The sequence below is a fragment of the Vidua macroura genome, chromosome 8 (genome assembly GCF_024509145.1).
Source record: "Vidua macroura isolate BioBank_ID:100142 chromosome 8, ASM2450914v1, whole genome shotgun sequence".
NCBI classification, from domain to species: Eukaryota; Metazoa; Chordata; class Aves; order Passeriformes; family Viduidae; genus Vidua; species Vidua macroura.
Window position 1 is genome coordinate 8,350,038 of NC_071578.1, and position 20,918 is coordinate 8,370,955.

Genomic DNA, 20,918 nt, shown 5'->3' on the forward strand with positions numbered 1-20,918 from the left:
AGTGTATGATAAAAGCCTTCCCGCCCCCATCCCTCCCACGCCTGCATTTGGATTCCATGATTTCTTCCTTGTTTGAAATGATTCAGCAGTAGACTCTCAGATAATCTCCATCTGGTTAAAAATAGTTACTTGCCTCATATGGCTTTAGCATGGTACTGTCAACTCTAAAATGTTCCACCTTCCAAAAAAGTAGAGTGAAGAATGAAAGTGAGCTTTCACACATCATTACTCCCGGCAGTTAGACCTCCAGAGCTCATTCCAAACCCATCAAAGGAGGGGAGGCGAGCTGGGAGGGCAGCGAGCAAGATGCTCCTGTTCCTGCTCCCTGCCCTGAGGGTCCTTGAGAGGCTCTGCCCTCTGCACATCAGCAACCAGGAAGATGGTTTGCTCGTTTCCCAAAACAAAACACCACCTTATTTTCAAGGAACATTTATTTGTCGGAGTTCTGGAATGTAAGAAGAGTTTAGTCATCGCAGCTGGATGTCTCCTGATGTCAGCTGGGGGTCAGTCAGCCAGTTCCCTGCTCCAGCAGAGAACCAGTACAGCCCAGTTAGCTGAGGAACATTCCACAGTCACCTCGTAACACTGAGGCAGGAGACCATGAGAGCCAGAAGTCCTCTCAGCCATCCCAGAGCTCTTCTCTGTAAGCATGGGGATCAGTGATGGGCTTGCACAGTGTGGCCAGCTGTGCTGAACTGCATGTGCTTTGGGGAAAAAATGGGTGACTTTGTGGCAGTACTGGACAAATGGTGCAGGTGGATCATTTCACCTGGCTCTCTGGGCTGTTGGAATCTTGACTGTGTTTACATTCAGGCCCTGCTGCTGGAGGGTGTGTGGTGGGGATCCTTCTGCCACAGGAGAGGCAGAAGCATCCCACTTCAGGGAGAGGACACTGAGGCACTGCAGAGCGATAAATGGGACATGTGTCAGGTCCAGCCCAGGAGGGGACAGACAGCACCTCTGCAGTGCCCTCAGCCAGCTCCTGGTGCTCCCAGGCAGGGAAGGAAGTATGGCACAGAGGGAAAGGCTGAGCTGCAGTCTGCCCCATGGCCCCTGGACAGAGGTGGGACAGCAGCTGTAGTGTTCATCCTGGCTTCTCCCATCGCTGTGCAGTGAACAGGCTTGGTGGTATCCACCTGCTCCCAGTGCTGAAGAGCTTCAGAGAAGCCAGAGGAGGTACAGAAGCATCCACTGCTTTTCACGGCACACTTCACAGCATCAGAAGCTGACTCTAGAGGCTGTATGACAAATTGCTAGTTAATACCCACATTAATTCATTTTTCCCCTCAGAGTTACATTTGCTGTGCCTGCAGAACCATCCTCTGCTTGTTTCCTCAAGGTGATATGCTAAATTCTGCTCCCTGGACCATGGCACTCAGCTCTTGCTGGAATGTGATCAGTCTGCAGATGTGGGCTGAGGGAATTGCAGGAATCTGCACTGCTGAGCACCACGGCCACATCCTGGCCTGCTCCAGTGGAGCAGGATTTGACCCCAGACTCAGACCTGTGACAAAGAGCTGAGTGAGCCAAGTGCTGCAGCCTGGCCGTGGGGTGCTCTGAGCACCCATCTCTGTGCCAGGCAGAGCTCTCAGGTGCTGCTGCTGTATCTGTGAGTTCCTGAAGCACCTGTCACACTGCCACACCGCCTCATAATGGTCACTCCATCCTAAGCTTTTAGTCTGGGTCACTCTTGACAATACAAAGGATGAGTCTAGAAAGTAATTACTCCTACAGAAAGGGAGAGTTTTGAAGAAGAGCAGAAAGGGACCAAGATTGCCTGTTTTGGATGCCTATTTGTGTACCAGACCGCAGCTGTGTTTATAGGAAGAGACATTTTCACATGCCAATAATTTTCATGCACACCAGGCCTTGTGCAATTTTTCTTTCCATTTATAATATTATGTATTTTATATGATAAACTTGAAGTGAGGCTTTCGTGCATGAATGATACAGTTTCCATAATATTTTTTCATATGCAGAGACATTTTGTTTTGATCTCATGGGGCATGAGTCAACTCCTATTTCGAAGCCACTGGAGTCCTTCCAGTGACTTTCCCAGAGCCTGGCTGACGAGGAAGATGAAGCCTGATGCATTGTAGGTGCAAGTCAGCATGCCCTGTCGAGGCTCAGAGCAGCTTGATAGAGTAGCTCAAACAAAAAAGTCTCAGTCAAGAAACTGTGTCAATAGCATTGAGGGAGCTTGGTGCAAAACCAGAGTCTCTGCCCCAGAAATGCACATGCTGTAACATCACGAGCCCCCTGGAGAAGTTGGTAGCAGTGAGTGCTCAGCACTGCAAGATCCACAAAGTGCCCATCCAGAACAGGTTCCAAGTCCCTTAACCTCAGGGCTGCAGGAGTCAGCTACAGAACTCATCTGCGTGGGACAAACATGACCCTGGGTTTCCTGAATTGCCCAGGCCAGGCTCTGCACCCTCACAAATGCAGCAGCCCTGTGACCTGACCTGGCTGCTCATGAGTGCTGCCTGCACGGTGACACTACACGGTGGCACTGCACGGTGGCACTGCACGGTGGCACTGCATGGTGGCACTGCACAGTGACACTGCATGGTGGCACTGCACGGTGGCACTGCACAGTGACACTGTACGGTGACACTGTACGGTGATACTGCTCAGTGACACTGCTCAGTGACACTGCATGGTGACACTGCATGGTGGCTCTGCACGGTGACATGTCCCGTGGAGAGCCCTAAACATGCAAGGGTGTTTCCCATGGAGACCTTCCAGACTCCCCATGCAAGTGTGGGATCCCACACAAGTTCAGGCATGTGCCCATCCCATATACATGAATTTTATTCCCCCTTTCTACAGACTGCTGGAAGAGTCATTTTGGTTTTTGTAGGAGGAAGTTTCGATGGGGAAATAACAGGTTCTCCAATTCAGCAGAATTTTAGCAATTTGCCTCAGAAAGATAACCCTGTTCTGTGGGGTCAGTAAGGAAGAGAAACAGACTCTGGAGGACGTAAAATGAGCAAGAAACAGGTCAGGTGCCCAAAGCTACTGACTAAGCTTCCTCCCTGCTCACAAGGCTTACATGTCCAGGGTTCTGTTAGTGACACAGGGCTGGCCTGAGGGGTTTGTGCCATGCACACAGTGCTCCTGCCAGGCAGCAAGTGGCACCGTGGAGAGGTTCTGAGCAGCACTCACCAAGGAGGGCCCAGCAGGTGGTAGCCTCTGCCTGGCTCTGCTGCCAGCCCTGGCAGGGACCTGGGGCTGGTGCCGTGTCCTCCATCACTGGCCCTGCTGAGGAAACCCTGAATGGTTTGGAAATTAAGTGAAGTATTTTGTGTTTATGAAACAACTCCTAAGAGTTTGAAAAGGGGACTAGTGGTGTTTACACACAAGCTGGACAGACTCTAACACGGTGCATGCTCTGTTGTGTCAACTCCTGCACCTGCATAAGATATTTTAAAATATCCCCGTGAAATGAGGGAGCCAAACAACTGGGTCCAGTCAGGCCTGCCTGTGCTCCCACTAGAGCCACACTGAACGTTTTTGCTAATGGAGCTGTGGGATGCAGTGGAAAATCTGTCTCCAAGGAGCCTTTGCTCCTGTCTGAAGCTAAGGCTGGCCAAAAGCAGGGTGTGGAGCTGCAGGGGAGCAGGTGCTGGAGCAGCCTGGGTGCAGAGCTGATGGAGTGCTCCTCCAGAAGAGGGAAGACCTTGGGGAAAGCCCAAGTGTGGCAGCACTGCAGCCCACTGCTGGCACAGGGAGAGCAGCAGCTCAGCTAACACCACCTTCATCTCCTCTCAGGCAAGGAGGAGGCTTGGCCAAAGAAGAATGAAGTTGAAGCACATTTTCTTGTGCTTTCCCAAACTACCAGAGTTACCAGTGTGCTTCTCATTGTGTGTTTTGGTTTCCTATGCCAGAGGCTCCCTGGACGCCTTCTTAGCAACACAAGTTCTCTTTTTTTGTACCACCTACAGAAGGTCCAGCCTGGCCTGTGTTTGCTTGTACAGTGACAGCAGGATTCAGTCCACAGAAGGTTGTTGACCTGGGAAGAGAGAGCTTCTAGAATTTAAGGGCTGGGCAATTTCTTGGAAACTGCCTTATCAGCACAACTGCAAGCTGGAGCTTTAACAACCCTGCACGTCCCTGGTTCCTCCTCCTCCTGCAGTGTCTATATGCTGTACACATATGTTTATTTTGTAGTTTTTCATTTAAAATAGCCTTGGGCCCAGATTGCCACAGTACCATGAAGCCAAGATCAGTTTCTGAGCTGATACTGAAATCAGGGGTCAGGGAAGTCCTGAAACAAAGCAGGAGTGGGGAGCAGGTGTCTGTGCACAGAGGCTGTGTGAAGGCTGATTCCAAGAACCTCACGTGCCCTTCCTCGCTGGTGGAGAAGGGAACCATAAGCGGGGGGCAGAGGTTGTTATCAGCAGAACTAAAGGTGGTGAAATAGCAACAGAGAGGCATTGGCTTTGCATGGCAAGGACAGTCACCAGGGTGCAGGCTGGTCTAAGAACACTGGAGCTGGCCTGAGAGGGGATGGATGAGTGCAGCAATCCAGGGATTTAAAACAAAACCTGACAATACATTAAAGTCTGCTAGAGGCATGAGCCTGCACTTCCAACTGCAGGCACAGGGTCAGGACAGGCTGGGTTGCTGCGAACCCCCAGGGTGTCTGTAGTGCCTCAAACCTTCCTGGATAGAGAAAATCTGGCAGCCCAGGCAGAGCTGCCACCCTTGTCCTCCCCCAGCTCCTCTGCCAGTGCCTTGGTCCAGCTAGGATTTGGGACAATGCACAGCATTGGGCAGTCTCTATCCCACATTGTCTGGGATTCTGGGGAAGGCATCTTCCTGGGAGAGCTGTAGAGAGCAGGAGCTTTGCATCTGGAATTCAGCCCTGATCCCTGAGGGGCAGTCTGAGTGAGAGCCTCAGGAGCAGCCAGCCAAGCCCACCTGGCTGCCCTCAGCAGGACAGGCTGCTCTGCAGAGCCAGCACCTTCCTGGGAAACAAATGTCCACAGAGCCCCAGGCACGCAGCACCAAAACCTTCATCTCCTGAATGGCTGCTGTGATAATCCTGTTTGCTCTGTCTTAGTGACTGAAGAGAACCATAACCAAGAAAAACAGCAGGATTATCCCCCAGCACCTGTTCCCACTGAAAGGATTATCACAGCTGGCTGCATCAATGACGTCCCCTGGGTATCACCATGAAAGCAGCCTGAGTGACATGGCAGCCCACCAGAAGAAGACTTCTCTCCCCTTCTGCATGCCCCTTTCCTGGGTATTTTTAGCTTCTGGAAACTCCTCACAGACAAAGGCCAGTCCATATAGATACAAGTCGGTGTCAGTGTTTTCATGTCTGCAGAGCTCAGGCTTGCTCTCCAAATAGCTTCATCTCTGGTTTGTCTGTCAGGGAGGCAGCGTGAGAAGTATGGGCTGTAAACTGCAGGGCTGAGAAGACAGACAGCAGCTTTAAAAAACTTTAAAAACAAGCTTTTTTTCCTGCTCAACATTCCCTGTGTTTTTGTTGTTCCAGCACAGTATCTGACCCACTCACCTCACAACCTGGTAGGGCTCTGTTGTGCTGCCTTTACATCTACAATACAATGGTAGCTGATGTAAGAGCTATTTACTGCAGAATGAAAAGGATTGATTGCAGAAAGAGACATCTTCCTCAAAGCTGTTTACATGGGGAAGCAGGAAAACTGGAGAGGGTCCAGAAAAATTTTGAAGGTACTCAGCTCATCGGTGGATGCAATGGGAATGCAACCCTCCTGGAGACGGAGGACTTGTGATTTCAAACTCACCTTCCAGATGTGAAACCTGCCCCATTGTGCCCTCTTGGCTCTCTTGTGGGGCCACCTGAAATCCCAAGATTTGCTTAATCACTGTGAAATTGCCAGTGGGCTTTGCAGCAGTGCCCTGAGGGCTGGTTTTTCTTCAGAGAGGTGCTGCAACTGCCCCAAGGCCTCTGTGACATGAGCTGACACCTCTTTCCATTGGTCTTCTCAAGGAAAATCCTTCCATCTCTTAAGCAGAGGCCTTGGAGAACAAATTACCACAGACACAATTTTTTTTTCTATAATGGAATGTAACATTATACTAAACACTGGAACATGGAGAAAAACAAAGAATAAAAAAAAAACCACAGAAATTATCCTTAGCTTCTAATGATTTTTGCAAAACACTGCTGAAAGTAGGTTTTATAGAAAAAAAAAGTATTTATCATATCTGTCAACACTGGAAAACTATGGTTAAATTCAAACTTTATTTTAAACTCTGACTACGATCCAGCAGTGATATGAAATTTATAAATAGCTTATCATACACCACAGTATAAAAAGGACATTTAGCCTCTTGTTATTGAGACTAATTCATTGTTTTATATGAGATGGGAATTAGCTTTACCACTCTGACCATCAAAACAGAGAAAATAATTAAAACCACAGGGAGGAGAGCAAAACCAACCCACACATCAGAGTCTCCTGTGAAAAGGACCATAGGAAAATGGTCCCTGTTGGAAAAAGCCACCCTGATGCTGAAGCTTGTCTGCATCTGGGCTGAGTCCAGGCAATACCAAGCAGCAGTGGTCTCTGATCCCCACCATGGTGCACAGGGTCTCAACCTCTGACCTGCATAAAAGCTGTTCTCAAGCCCTGAGCCAGCCAGGTCCCCAGTTTAAATCAGTGACACTGTGCATGGGTGGCTCTTTCCAAAGACTTCACCCTGTTGTTTTTGGCCATAGCTTTGACAGGATGGCTGCAGACAACTTCTTGTGCCAGCTCAGCTTCAAAGCAAAAAAAATCCTGTGGCCCTGGTCCCAAGGCACTGCAGAGACTCTCCTGGCACAGCTCAGTAACACAGGGATAAACTGGGCACTAAGTCTGACTGTGCAGCTGTTTTACTTGGCCAGGAATTTCCACATGGCTGATGATGCTGATGCCTCCCCTGTGTTCTTGCCATGCTCCTGGTGCTTCCCAGTGGTTCAGGTGCCATGCTCAGATACAAAGGGGTAGAGCCTGCCTGGGTTTTTAAGGTGCTCCTTGAGATCTCTTAGCAGCCCCATGTCAGTGGTGCCTCTGCCAGAGGGGAGCAGCAGCTTCCAGGTGGGACAGGATCTGAAGCATTCTCCTTGGATATTTCAGTCTTGGAACCTCAGATAGAGGAGACAGCATTCCTTTATCCAAGCTTCATTAATATCCCATTAAAAAAGGGCAAATGTTCCTCATTCATGGGGCCAGGCAGAGTCAGTGTGCTCTGCTCTGGCCACGGCTCTGGCCATACCCCAGACTCTGTACGTGTAGGGGGGGGATGCAGACCATGGGCTGTGACACAGCAGCACAAATGCAGCCCATCAGAATGCTGGCTGGCTGCAGAGCATGCAGCAGCACAGGCCTGCTGCTCCTGCATGCAGTGCAGAGGCCAGCACTGAAGTGGCAGGGAGTCTGTGACCACAGGGTGGCTGTGGAGAATGCTGTGGAGCAGCACAGAGAGGGAAGATGGGAAGCTGGTGGCGGGAGGCTCCAAGCAGCAGCAGCCAGGAGCCAAATTGTGACATGGGGAGATAAGGCTTTTGATGGATAGACCTCAGAAGGTTTGAAGGTTTTTGTTCTGCTTGGATAAGCAGTGAAATATTCACACAGATAAGCTTCAGAAATGCATCTGATCTGAAACCCTTTGTGTCTTAAAAAGCAGGTCTGGAAATAGAACAAGAGAATTCCTCTGTGGCTTTTGTGGCTCCTGGGTTTTCCTTCCCCAGCACCAGGTGACCAGAATTACTCACACAACACACCAAGAGCCAGGACAGCTCTAACAGCCAGACCTTCCCTGAACCTCAGGCATTCAACTGTGCCTGAGCACCAGCCTAGCTGAGGGCTGAAGGCAGCACTGAGGATGGCCAGGAATTAACCTGCTCTTGGAATATCAGTACTTGAGTGGAGTGCTTCTGGAGGGCGCATCACTTCCTTGGAAACAAATTAGAGTCCTGTACTGTACCCCAGCAAGTTTCCTTGTACCATAAGTTGTTTAAACTGTTTGTCATTATGCATTTCCCATTCAGACAAAAACAGACCACAAAGCCTGAGGCACCAAGGCTGGTAGGAAAACGGAAATCCTGCTCCAAGTGGGCAGAGAGCAGCTCCCTGGCTCTGGGCAGCGCTGGCAGACCCAGCAAAGGTTTGGGGCAGGAAGTAGCAATTTCTGGCTCTGTAGAAACCTTTCAGGTTCACCTTTGAAATATGACTCCGAATCAGTTCTGCAGGATTTCTGTCTGAGCATCCCCCAGCTTTGGCATGCCTTAGGGAGGAACCAGGTCCAAACCCTGAGGTCAGAGCAGCAGAGGGCTTCCAGCAAGCCAGAGAGTCCATTTAGGGTCCCATTTAGGGTCAGCTCATCTCTTCCTGTGTCTCTCCCTGGACTTTTCAATTTGCCATTTATTACTTTGCCCTAATGAGGGCATCTCCCCATCCACCCCCAGCTTTAACCTCTTCCCTGCCAAACCATGCCTGGAGTTTACAGGAGAGAGTTGTTTATGTTAAATAACTTTGTAACAGTTTCCTCCTCCGCCACCTCCCTTCCTTCCCCAATAAAAGCCCTACGGCATGTTTGGCAAATCCTGTAAACAAAAGAGGAGGGTTTGGAGACCCAACAAATATTTGGTGAACCCAGTGGGGAAATAATGTCTTTTTTGAAGGACGTTACAGCCTGAATTCATAATAGTAGGAAACTAGTGTCCAGCCTAGGTAAGGAATTGTCTACTTGCAGCTACCAGGTGTAAAATACAGATGCCCATGCAGCCAAAAGTCATCATTGGGTGCAGGGGGTTAACCCTGTGCTTTCCTCCCCAGTCAAGATGGTGCTGATGGCAGCAAATCTATGTGTTTGCTAATCTCCAAATACTTGAATTTGTGACAAGTGGGTAGGGAAAGGAGAACACAAAAAGGCAAGAGTGTTTTGAACTCACCTAGGCTGATGAACACAAGGCAATGAAAATCCATTAGCCTGGCTGCTCCCTGCAGAGGAAAACCAGGCACACAAAATCCAATTCATTATTCTCTTTCTTATTTAACGCTAAGTAAGTCATTGAACTTTACTACTTGATCTATCCATTTTCTTTAGTAGTAGGGCTGCAGGAAATCTTTCTCTTCTCAAAAGGGGTTTCAAGTTTCTCACTGATATCACATGAAAAAATACTTGGGAGTGTATGAGTGAAAAATAACTGCATTTCAAAGAGAGCTTGAGCCATGCAGATAATGATAATTTTTCTTCTCTGAAGCACAGAACAGAAGAGTGGAGGCCCCTGAGAGCTGGGAGCACCATTGTTCTTCTTCCAGGCCATTATCTGGAGACAGGCTCTGAGATAGACTCCAATGAGGCCATGGGAAGGATTATCTGCTCGGAGTGCTAATGGCATGCATTTGACAACATCAACCATTTAATTTATGAGGTGCCTTGTAACCTAAAGGCAAAGAAATTCATACCATGCAGTAGCCCAAACATATCCGGTGCAATTAAAAATTGTCTGATCAAAGCCCAGCCTGCTCTACAGCCCCACTTACCTAATTGCAGCTATGTAGAAAAGTTCCACCTTCCTAAAAGACACCTTACTGGATTTTGTACTGTGATGGCAGCGTTATATAACGAGAAATATATTAATGGAAACTATCCAGCACTGAAATCATTCCAGCCTTTTTATCACCACATTCCTTGCTCCCACATAAGTGTGCAGGAATAAAAGCTGCTCAACATCATTCACCAGCAGACACACATGATGGGGTTTGCTCACAAGCCCCTAACAGCTCAGTGGTGCCCATGAGTGTTGGGGTTCATACATATGCTCTGGGCAAACAGAGCTGCTCTTCCTGGGGAATTATTTTTCCACTGTCCCTGGCTTGTGGCCATGTCACCCTCTTGCATTTGAGGACAGTTTAGTGCTGTGACCCACATGAGTTACTCTTTTAGCTGCCTTGGTCCCAATCTCTGTCAAAAGTTTGTCCCATGCCCCTTGCTGTGGTCTTGGAAATAATCAGACTTAAATAATTTCTTTTTCTATTGCACCAGTATTTATAAAAAACTAAATTTATTTTGACTCTTCACATACGGTAGGAAGCGTAGTGGCTTAGTCACTAAGCCTCTGAATAGAATATTCAGAGCAACTTCTGAAAGGGAGGGAAGGTTTGGGTGGCAAGTCCTCTTTTTTCAGCTCAAGTTAAGCAAAACAATAGGCCAGAGAGGGTTGGTCTGGGTCTCAGCTTCTGCACTGGACATGAGATTGGTGATCACAGTGATGGATCCAAATCAGGGCTGCTACCAAAGCAGATGATCCCTAACCCATCTCTCTGCATCTTCCTATGCCAATTGTTACCTCTGTTTGTGCAACCTGCTGGGTGAGCTGAAACAAACCTTGTCTGAAAGGGCTGGTTTCCAGCCACAGCAGCCCACTGCCCATGCCACAGCACAGGCATGGAGCCAGGCTGGGAAGCAGGACATCGGATGGGAGTTGAGGGCTGGGGAGGAGAGGGGGCAAGCGCTAGCCCTGGCTTGGACGGGCTGATGTTGAAAACCACAGACAGGGATCTACCCTGTTGCCAGACAGCTGGTAACTGCCTGGCAGTGAAACAGGAACAAAACCTCTCACGTGGATGTTCTCAAGGTGGTTTAGAGCACTGCTACAACACCCATCGTGACTGGCAATTACTGCAGCACCTGCCTTGTGCTGCATATGAGATAAAAGCTCCAAAAAGCCCGAGTATTTGACACAAGCTGTTTTGTGAGCATCCCCACAGTTGCTCCCGTGTCAGATCCAGCCTGGATGCACTGGTGGTGTGGCTGTCCTAGTCTGGCGACGGGAACCCGCCAGGGTACCAGGTCGGGGCTGTGTGTGAGCAGCAAGTCCCACATCGCCCTCCTGCCTCCCGTGCCCACGGCGAGGATCGCTGCCTGCCAGGGACCGCTGCCTGCCAGGGACCGCTGCCTGCCAGGGACCGCTGCCTGCCAGGGACCGCTGCCTGCCAGCAAACACATCCCACGCCGCCCTGCGTGTCCTAAGTGAGCTAATTGAGATTTTATTTGACGGCTCCCAAGTGAGCATTTAGGGGAAGAACAGACAAACAAAACACCCCTGGCTGAAGGCGGGCTCTGCGAGCGGGCGAGCTGTGGAACAATGGGAGCTTTGTGGGACATCTCCCAGTTCACCTGCTCCAGCCCAAGAGGAAGCGCTCCTCCCTCCACTGCACAATGAGAGGGTGGCAGCGCGGGCTGGCACTCACTTTGTGTCTCAGGACACCTCTGGGGTCCCTTCTGACACTCGGGCAGGTGAGAGGGGCACACATTGTACACGCGAGCGGCAGCACAGGGAGGTGATGGGGGGCACAGAGAGTGTCCCTGGGGTGGCTGTGGTGGATGGCATTTGTCCATCACCAGGGTCTGTAACCCTCACTGGACCAGTCAGTGAGGGGCTCTCCATCTGCACATGGAAACTTTAACCCTGAGCACTGTTCTCCCTTCCCCACTAGGAATTCCTGCTGGGGGCTTTTCTCGATTCCTTCTTCTTAACAAGAGGTATCTAAATTTTGGCAGCAAAGCATTGTTCAAATTTTACCACCTGGAAAAATCGTTTGTGATGAGCTATAATTGCTGTCCCTGCAATTGTTCCTTACAGTGGCAGGGTCCCCCCCTGAGGGAGGGCAGCTTGCAGATTTTAAGGGGGCTGCAGCACTCACCTGACTCTGCAAAATGACTTGTTGGTAGCTGAAATATTTATACACCTAGCAGCTGCTGAGATTTTGAGCTCTTTAGTGTCTCTGTTTACCTCTTTGGTGTATACACTTAGATCTGCCTTTCAAAGTATTGTGCCAATGAGCTTAAGAGCAATTATCAAAATAATTTTAGTAGGAAGAAGCCAAATATCACGGCTTTGAGAGAGACACTGGGCCAGGCTTGCAAAGGTACATCACTGCCTAGAGACACACAACAGTTGCTAATGGCTAAGGCACTGAACTAGTAAAAAATCCTCATTTAATCTCATTAAGGACAACAGGATTTGGTGCATTACACAGGATCAGATGGGAAGGGTACACCATTACATCTGAGATGCTCTGCTAATCATGCCAGTGGCAAAAGTCTGCAAATGGTAAGCTTCTGCTTTCTTCTTTAGGTTGTGAACCTGGAGGTCAGGACTCATTTCCTATTTGTCTGGGAATTTTGCACTCTGGTGCAGCCCATATTAATAACTCTGAACATCAATCCTGAAAGGAATGGGTACAACCAAACCCAGACACTGCCCAGCACCTGGTACATTTCATATCTGGATTCAAACAGCTGCCAGGGCACAGACAAAAAAAACACTTGTCCTGCTGGGTGCTAAGGCCAAGCAGACAAACACTACAATGAAAAACCTGGAAGCTGAGTGGGGCAGGGCAGAAAAAAAGTTAACTTGTGAAGCAAATGTGAGTACCAAGCTCCTGGTTTTGGTGAACCAGGAAGCTGATTGCCAGTTTACATAACAAACCCAAACTCTGCTCCATTTCCAGCACGGCAGGGCCGATTCTGTGGCTGGTTGGAAGGACAGAGGATGAGTCAGGGCAGGGGCACGGCTGGCAGCCGGTGCCAGCACGCCTGGCACAGCCAGGGCAGCGTGGGCACACCCTGCACCCCACAGCACCTGCCCACAGCACTGCCACCCCCTGAGGCATCCAGGCACCTCCTGTTGGCACCACGGAACAGGAGGGTGGCTCCAGGCTGGGGGATGGCCCAGGTCCAACAAAACTCAGCTGGAACCACTTGGAGAGGAGGAGAAAATGCTGAGGGGGTCCCATGTGTCTGTGGCTGGCCAGGGAGCCTTGTGGCTTTACATCAGCTGGAAGCTGCTCAGGTGTACTTTAGTCTGCTGCTGTTATCCACAAAGAGTAAGAAAAACTTCTAGGAATGTTTTGGGCATATTTCAACTGCCAGTTCTTTGGTGGCATGGTCCTATATATGGAATGTCTAACCTCTCACACTTCTTAACCTGTGTTTCTGCAGTGTCTCTGGTGTATCCTTCTCCAAACCAATTACACTTTACCAGTAAAAGTCAACACCTACAGCATGGCCAAAGATACCCCAGTTTTCCTTTTTGCATTGACAATCCTGTGTTTGCTCACCAGCATCACCTTTTTTATCCTTTTCCCATCTTGGTCACTTTTCCCAGCAGAGTTTGGCAGGCTGAAGTTACTGAATTGCAGGGATAAATCACCTGCTGTTACCATGGGCGGCTGCTCCTTGCAGATGGGCGGGCATACAAACATCTCAGAGAAAAAGCAGATCAATTTCTTCTGCCACATGATTGTCAAAAAATATTGTTGATCTTACATTATGCGTGATTGTTTATATGAAGAGAAAGAATCCTTACTTCCTCCTGGGGCGTTTGGGAATTTGGCAGGGTCTGAAAGCGAGTCAGTGGTGCATAGGGTAATGCTCCACGGGGAGAGTGTGCTTAGTGCTATTGCAGGAGATCACATTAGTGCTCTTGACACAATCAAACAGAAAGTCCCAGCTGAACAATGAGTTTTTAGGATGAACAGAGAAACGTTAGCAAGGTGTGTACATCGCCGTGAATTTGCTTCATCTTGCTCGTTGATGTGGTGGTAACAGAACTATTTTTAGGTATAATCCTTCAAACAGAACATGACTTCTTTCTGATTAGTACAAAGCTGGCTGCTAGTCAAAGGATAATTATTTCCCAACACATCACCTAACACACACCAGCAAACAAAACACTCATTATTTGAACTATCCAGCACTAACTGTGATTTAGCAGTTAACATTTTCTCGACAGCTTTAAATAGGACTAATTGCTCCAGCTTCATTAGCAGAGGTCATTTGCTGTTGGTAACAATACTTTTCTGGAGATAGTCTCTTGTATGAGATTAGATTATCAGGTCAAATTCTGCTCCCAGTGGCAATGATGCCTGACCGCATTTGGCCTCACGAAAGCCTGCTCTTTTCAGTACATAGCTGCCCAATTTCCAGGCCTGCAGCTGATATATTACATAAAGGAAGTAAGTGCACTCCACCAGACGGGAAATTACAATAAATTAGGAAAGTGTGCAGCACAAGGAAGTTTTGCAAAATAGCCACTTCAAGGCTGTTAATAAAACCTCAGCTTCAGATAGGGTTTAGGAAAAAAAAAAAAAAAAGCCGATAAAGAAGTTGTCCTTATAGTTGATGACACATGGATACCCAAGAGGGAAAGCAGCATCTGCATAAGAACCAGTGCATGCAGCAACTCAAAGACCCAGCTGATGCTGTCAAATGCACAGGTCAAATCATAAGCCACCTTTTTTGCACATAGTTCCATGCTGCTTGGAGCTATAGACAGTGGGTGCTGAGGGTTGCAGTCTCAGAGTGCAGCGGATTTGCAGGAGGGCTTCTGTGCAGCTCTCACTGGTGGGGAGTCCTTCTGCAGAGCCTGCTGTGTGTCTGAAACAGCCTCAACCTCCCTGAGCCCACACAAAACTGAATCCAGCCCTTCAAGCCCATCTATTCCCATTCAAACACGTGGAGAGAGGCAGCCTTCTTTTCAGAAGTGCTGAGCAAACACTGCACCGAGTGTGGCCGGCGCCTTGGAGAATCAGGCGTCTTCCCTGTGGAAGTCTCCAGGCATCCTCGCCAAACAATTTTGGTCCTGGCAGCTGCAGGACATTTTCTCTGAGCGGATTTCTGGTTTACCTGTGTCTCCCTTCCCTGCAGGCCTGCAGCTCTTTGCTGTTGCTTTCCTGCCCACGTACGTGTGCAGCCGCATGCCTACCACCTTTTCTTTCTGACTTGCAGCTCCAACTGCTAATCCATGTCTGGTTTTCGTCAGAAAAAAATATTCATCCTGAGTGTTTGACTCATTGCCTCCAGAGTATTTCAGCTGCCCCACAACGCTTCCCAGAGTATCCTTCTTCCCTGCATAGAACAGCCTGTTCTGAGTGTGATCCACTGCAGACTGCTCGCCAGCAGCCTCCCCTTCTTTGCACACGTGTGTGCCACATGTCCTGCTCTGTCCTCACTGTTACTGTGCCACTGCCTTTTCCACGCTGTGCAAGATGGACTGGCATGCCCTGTGCAGGCTGCCAGTGGGATTACTTCAGCTCTCTACGAAGGCACTCAACGTGTCAGCCTCCAGACTCTTCCAGCAGGTCTTCAACTGGCAAAAATTCAACAGCAGACAAATCCTGACTGCTTTGCTGACACAGCTGGCCCTTCTGAGGTCAGTGGGCTAAACTCATCCTACCTCAGTGCCATTACACTTGTCCAGGAGATGCATCACCCAGTACAGTTCTTCAGCAGGGCAAGCAGAGCAAGCTCTGGCCATAAATTTCCCACCTAAGATGGACCCTGTTGAGGCAAAAATGTCACCACTTTTTAAATTCTAAGGACAGGAGTGTTTGGATAGTTAAAACTGAGTGTGTGAAGTGATTTATGAGATGAAGAGCCAAGTCCATCAGGCTGTCCTGCTCCATGCAGGAGGCCCTGTGCTTCCCCAGGATCTAGCACCCTGCTGAGGATGAGGGCTTGACACTCACTTCAGTTCCCAGACAGGTGTTGGGATCCTGCCCTGCTCTACCCAGCAGGCAGGAACCTGGCCCTGCCCTGGCTCTGTGGTCCATAACATGCACAAGGAGAGCAGCGCTGTCTGCCCATCCCATCCCATCCCATCCCATCCCATCCCATCCCATCCCATCCCAGACATGCACAGCCAGCATCTCGTTGCAGTTGCTGGCATCAGACATCACCATCCAGGGCACCCTTTTGGTCCTGTTGTGTTTGCTGTAATCAAAGATAAAACCAGATTTTTTTTTTTTAATTATTTGATGGCAGAGCCCACTTCACTTAGCTCCTGATCTGATGTCACCCCAGCATTTTAAGGACCCATTTCACTGTTATCAAGGAAGACACCATTAACTGCAGCTCACATCAAACTCCAGTGACATCAATGGAAAAGTATTATTTACTTCTCCAGTCCCTTTATTTTGTATTTGCATAAAAAGAGTAACTTTTTTTTTCCCCCTGAAAATACAACATTAGAAATTGCAAAGGACAAATTCCTTAACTTTGAAAACGAAGAAAAATGAACAACTGGTTTCCAAAACAAACCACGAGCCACCACCCTGAAGAACTCGCTTTGGGAAGTGCTGTTCCTGGGAGCTGATATTTAATTAAGCTATACTCCTGAGTTTAATAAAGTTAAAAAATACTTCACTTTTATTCTGCACTGTCATTTTGTTTCTCTGTCTGCTATTTACTCGTTTCAGTAATGAAACCACAAGGATAGAGCACACCTTCATAAAGCAATAAAGGAAGACAATCTTTCGGAGCAGGGACACAAAGCTGCAGCACTTCTGCTTGCTGTAACTCCTTACTCAGATCAATGAAAAATACAACATTCAGTTTTCATGACCTGCTTGGGCAGGATCAGGCCTGCTGTCATCATGAGGTGGACCTACTTGTGGTGTGGCATGTAGTGCTTACAGAGATTTCTTGCTACTCAAGACCATTTTAAGCTTTCAAATTAAGCATCCTCTGTAATCTTAAATATTCCGGTCTCCTGACTCCCAGCCATGTACTCCAACGACAACAACAACAAAAGAAAAAAAAAAAAAAAAAGAGAAAAGAAAAAAAAAAAGAGAAGAATATATTCCAGAAAGGAATAGTTCAAGAAAATGAGTATTCATTATCAGAGTGGAAACACCTTGTCTTTAGCCATTAATTTTTTCCCATTAATAAGGGAAGTTAGTGGACCTCACTGCAACAGGAACACAACCATACTGGGTTTCAAACAGGTTTTTTACAACGTTGTGTCAGGAAAAGCCATTAGATCAAGTTGTATTGGTAATCTGAGCCATCTTTGGAGAAAAACAAATGCTGTTCTTCCCATTATAGGTTGATATTTTTTCAAAACCTATAGAGACACACTTGCTTGTGCTGCAATGGTATTTATTGCACATAGACCAATTACTTACACAGTAGTAAATTGCACCAAAGTATAAATATGTTATAAAACACAAACACAGAGAAAAATGGAAATGACACACAAGTGCTAAAATAACAGCAGATTCACGTGGGCATTTGGAAATAAAAATAAAAATAATAAAGTCTCTTAAGATATTTTAATTTATAATATGGATATATTTACAGTACCTTAAAAATAATATTAAAAAAAGTCACTCTCTCAATAAAACTATAACAGATCAGACAAAACCAGAAATCAGGTTCAGGGTCGGTGTTATGCAAACCTCAGTTTCCTTTTCAATCTGCATGTATGTACGTGTGTGCAAGTAATATCTTCAAATAACTTTACAACTCTTTAACACTGTGCAAAAAAAGACTTTGTCGCCATTTTTTAAAAAAAGTGTGCAGTAAATTTTGGTTGCCAGGATTCTCCCCCCTCCCCCCGTTCATCTGTAATTACAATGAACAAGCTGCAGAAGGTTCCTCACCCCTCCCTCCCCGGCCCTTGTCCTAAAACCCTATTAGTGGTATGTAAATATGCTGTTTAATATAAACATGGTCCGTTCATTCCCCTGTACAATATGCACAGTTTGAGGTAGAAGTTTCTCAGCCTGACTGCTATTGTCTGGCCGAAGGAGATAAGCACAGTAACTCACTGCTGGCTGATGCAGAGGGAATAAGCTCAAGAGTGTGGGTCGGGTTGTTTTACCCCCTTTCAAAATATACCAGTGCTCCTCATTGCTCATTATTTTATCTCTCGCTACTCTGCAGACGAGGAGAGCACGGCTACTCCGAGCTTAAAACTCATCTTCCCAGCAGGTCTCCGTTTTGCCGGCCGCGCTCTGTGCCCGGAGCACCTGCAGCACCGACCCCGCGCCTCCCAAAATCCCGGTGCCCTGGGAGAGGGGATGAGCCCCGGGGCCAGGCGGGGGTGGCCGGACCCCAGCTGAAGCCGAACTCAGCCGCCAAGGGCCAGCACCGCCCGCTGGTTCGGCCACCAGCACGGTCCTGGGACAGTCACCCGAGCGCGGGCGCTGCCGCCACAGTCCCCGCGACAGCGCGTCTCCTAAAGACGCGGTGGCTGTCCCTGGGATGGGCCGTTTGTTTCCTTTGTTGTCCGGTCAGTGGGTTTCCTGTTTTCTGTAGTTTCGGATGAGGTATGTCGCACACCAGTTCACCTGCTTTTATTCCTAAGCAAACACCCGCACTCCCCCTGCCAAGGCAGGGATCGTCCTGCTCGCTAATAGCGTTACCACCGGGCAGCTGCCGGGGATTTCTGCTCCTGCGTGTCTCCCTGCCTGCCTTTCCCGCCTGTCCCGGCTCCGACGCGGCCCCCCACGCCCCCCTATACCTTGGACTCCGAGTCGGAGGCTTTGCTATGTCTCTCCTCCAGGCTGGACTCGCTGCCGCCCCGCGTGCCCCCGTTGCAGTCGGACCAGGTCCCGGCCAGGCTGCGCTCGGGGGAGCCCACGGTGCTGATGAAGCCCCCGGGCAGCCGGGCCAGCTCCCCGCCGCCGCCGTGCAGCCACCGGTCGGCTTTCCGGCGGCAGCAGAGCAGCCTCTTGAAGGCCTTACGAAAGTCGGGGCTGCGGCAGTAGATGATGGGGTTGAACGCGGAGTTGGCGTAGCCCAGCCAGTTGAAGAAAACGAAGAGCCAGTCCGGCACCAGGTCCCTGTTGAAGACGTTGACGATGTTCACCAGGAAGAAGGGGAGCCAGCAGAGGGTGAACACTCCCATGATGATGCCCAAAGTCTTGAGGGCTTTCTGCTCCTTCATGGCCATGATGCGGGAGGTCTTTCGCTTGCTGGCTCGGCCGTTGCCGAGGATGGGCTGGTGGTGAGGGTGAGCGGGCAGGGGCGTCTGCGGCTGCTCCTGGCTGCCGTAGAACCGGCCCTCGCACCTATCGATCTTCCTCATCTGCTCCTTGGCCTCTCTGTACACCCGCAGATACACAAAGATCATGATGAGAAGGGGGACGTAGAAAGAAATGATGGACGAGGCGATGGCGTAAGCCCTGTTGGTGACGAAGTCGCAGCAGCCCGGATCCTGGTAGCACTCCAGCGCCTGGGGGTCGTCATCCCGCCACCAGTGCATCATGATGGGCAAGAAGGAGACCAGGGCAGAGATGGCCCAGACGGTGCAGATGATGCCCTTGGCCCGAGCCTTGGTCATGAGGCTCTGGTAGCGGAAAGGCGAGGTGATGGCCAGGTAGCGGTCGATGGCGATGACGCACAGGGTCTCGATGCTGGCCGTCACGCAGAGCACGTCCAGGGAGGTCCAGCACTCGCACAGGAAGGACCCCCAGAGCCAGGTGCCCCGCACCACCAGCGTGGCCCCGAAGGGCACCACCAGCAGTCCCATCACCAGATCGGCGCAGGCCAGCGAGGTGATAAACAGGTTGGTGAGGGTCTGCAGCCGCTGCGTCCTCCCGATGGCCGCGATCACCAGCACGTTCCCGGCCACGATGAGCAGCACCACCAGGGCCATCAGCAGGCTCATGCCCACAGCCCACTGCTGCGACAGCTCGGCGGCGGGCAGCTGCCTGCTCCCGGGCGGCACGGCCGTCACCCCGGCCACGGAGCGGTTCTGGGGGCCGCAGTCCGGAGGCAGCCACCCATCGCCCATGGCTGTGCGGGGCGCTCCGGCCGCCGCTCCGCACCGCGCCGCGGGCAGGAAGGCGGCGCCGCCGCCGCTGCCACCGCCCGGGGGCTGCCGCATGGCCCCGCGCCGCGCCGCCGGACGGGCCCGCCCCGGCACCGCCCCGGCACCGCCCCGGTACCGCCCCAGCACCGCCCGCCGCCAATCGGCACCGAGGGAGCGGGACTGAAGCGCCCCGCCCGCGCACCGGCGGTACCGCTGCCCCTAGCCTGCCCCTAGCCTGCCCCTAGCCTGCCCCTAGCCTGCCCCTACCCCTGCCCCTACCCCTGCCCCTACCCCTGCCCCTATCCCTGCCGCTATCCCGCCCGGACCCCCCCGGACCCCCGTCTTTGCTCTGGCTACGCTCTGCCTGGCACATAGCTCCGGGCACAGAGCTCCCTTCCCGCACGGCAGCGTGGATGTCCTGGGAAGGGGTGCCTGTGCCCAGCAGCCGCAGGGCAGACAGGCGATACGGGCAGGGTGGGCTCCTACCGGCTTCTGGAGCAGAAGTTACTTCTCATTATCCCTAGAAAAAGCAAAATGCCAGCACTGTCAGCACCATTCTCCACTGGAAAGTAATCGACATCCCCTCTCATTGGATGTTCCCAGCAGGGACAAGTGCCGCGCTCGCAAGCCCCCTGTCCCCAGTGCCTCCTCTCCCATCCTGGGCAGCCCCAGAGCCCCCACGTAGAACCCGCTCCAGGGGATGATGCTGCCAGCTCCGTGCAGGGACTGCGGCTGCCGCTTGTCCCCTGCATCTCCCCATTGCGAATCCTCTTTTCCCCTTCTCCTCCAGCCCTGCCGGACCAAGCCACTGCTGGGCTGGGAGGGGGGAGCCCCAGCTCCCTTTTCTGGCTTTTCTCTGCTGCGTTGAACAGATCTCTCTGGACTTCTAAAAATGCCTGCAGTAGCTTTTACACAGTCTGGTCAAACCCACGAAATCTAGAGACCGCTCTAAGTATTAATGATGTTAAAAAAAAATTACCAGCATTAAAAATGCTGGTAATGCTGTACCATTATTTGGTAATGAGCAGTAAAGTACGTGAAACATCAGGAGGCTGCAATGCCTGGATAACCAACTGAGCAAATCCCTGCCCAGGTCCCTTGCTCTTCTGTGAAACCTGCTGCTAGGACCTTGTTTGGTTATATTTCCATTTACCTGCTTGGCTCTCTGTTCTGCTCTGAAGCTGTAAGACTGCATTTTACTGCATTTTACTGCATTTTACTGTATTAAACTTCTTAAAATAATGTGGAGCAACCACTGAGTAAATGAGAACAATGTCCCCTCTCTCCTGCCTTTTAAATCATTGGCATGTCTTTACAGCAGCACCAAATG

The 20,918-nt window shown here is 50.3% G+C and overlaps 1 protein-coding gene across 1 annotated transcript; it reads right to left on the bottom strand.

Annotated features, from left to right (window-relative positions):
- Window positions 1-451: 451 nt before the first annotated feature.
- ADRB1 (adrenoceptor beta 1) lies at window positions 452-19,584 on the bottom strand. The gene is made up of 2 exons (XM_053984199.1): window positions 18,296-19,584; window positions 452-1,238 (listed from the first exon to the last, which is right to left on the bottom strand). Exons 1-2 carry the CDS (start codon window positions 19,568-19,570, stop codon window positions 972-974), a joined length of 1,542 nt encoding a protein of 513 aa, XP_053840174.1. The 5' UTR covers window positions 19,571-19,584; the 3' UTR covers window positions 452-971.
- Window positions 19,585-20,918: the final 1,334 nt, after the last annotated feature.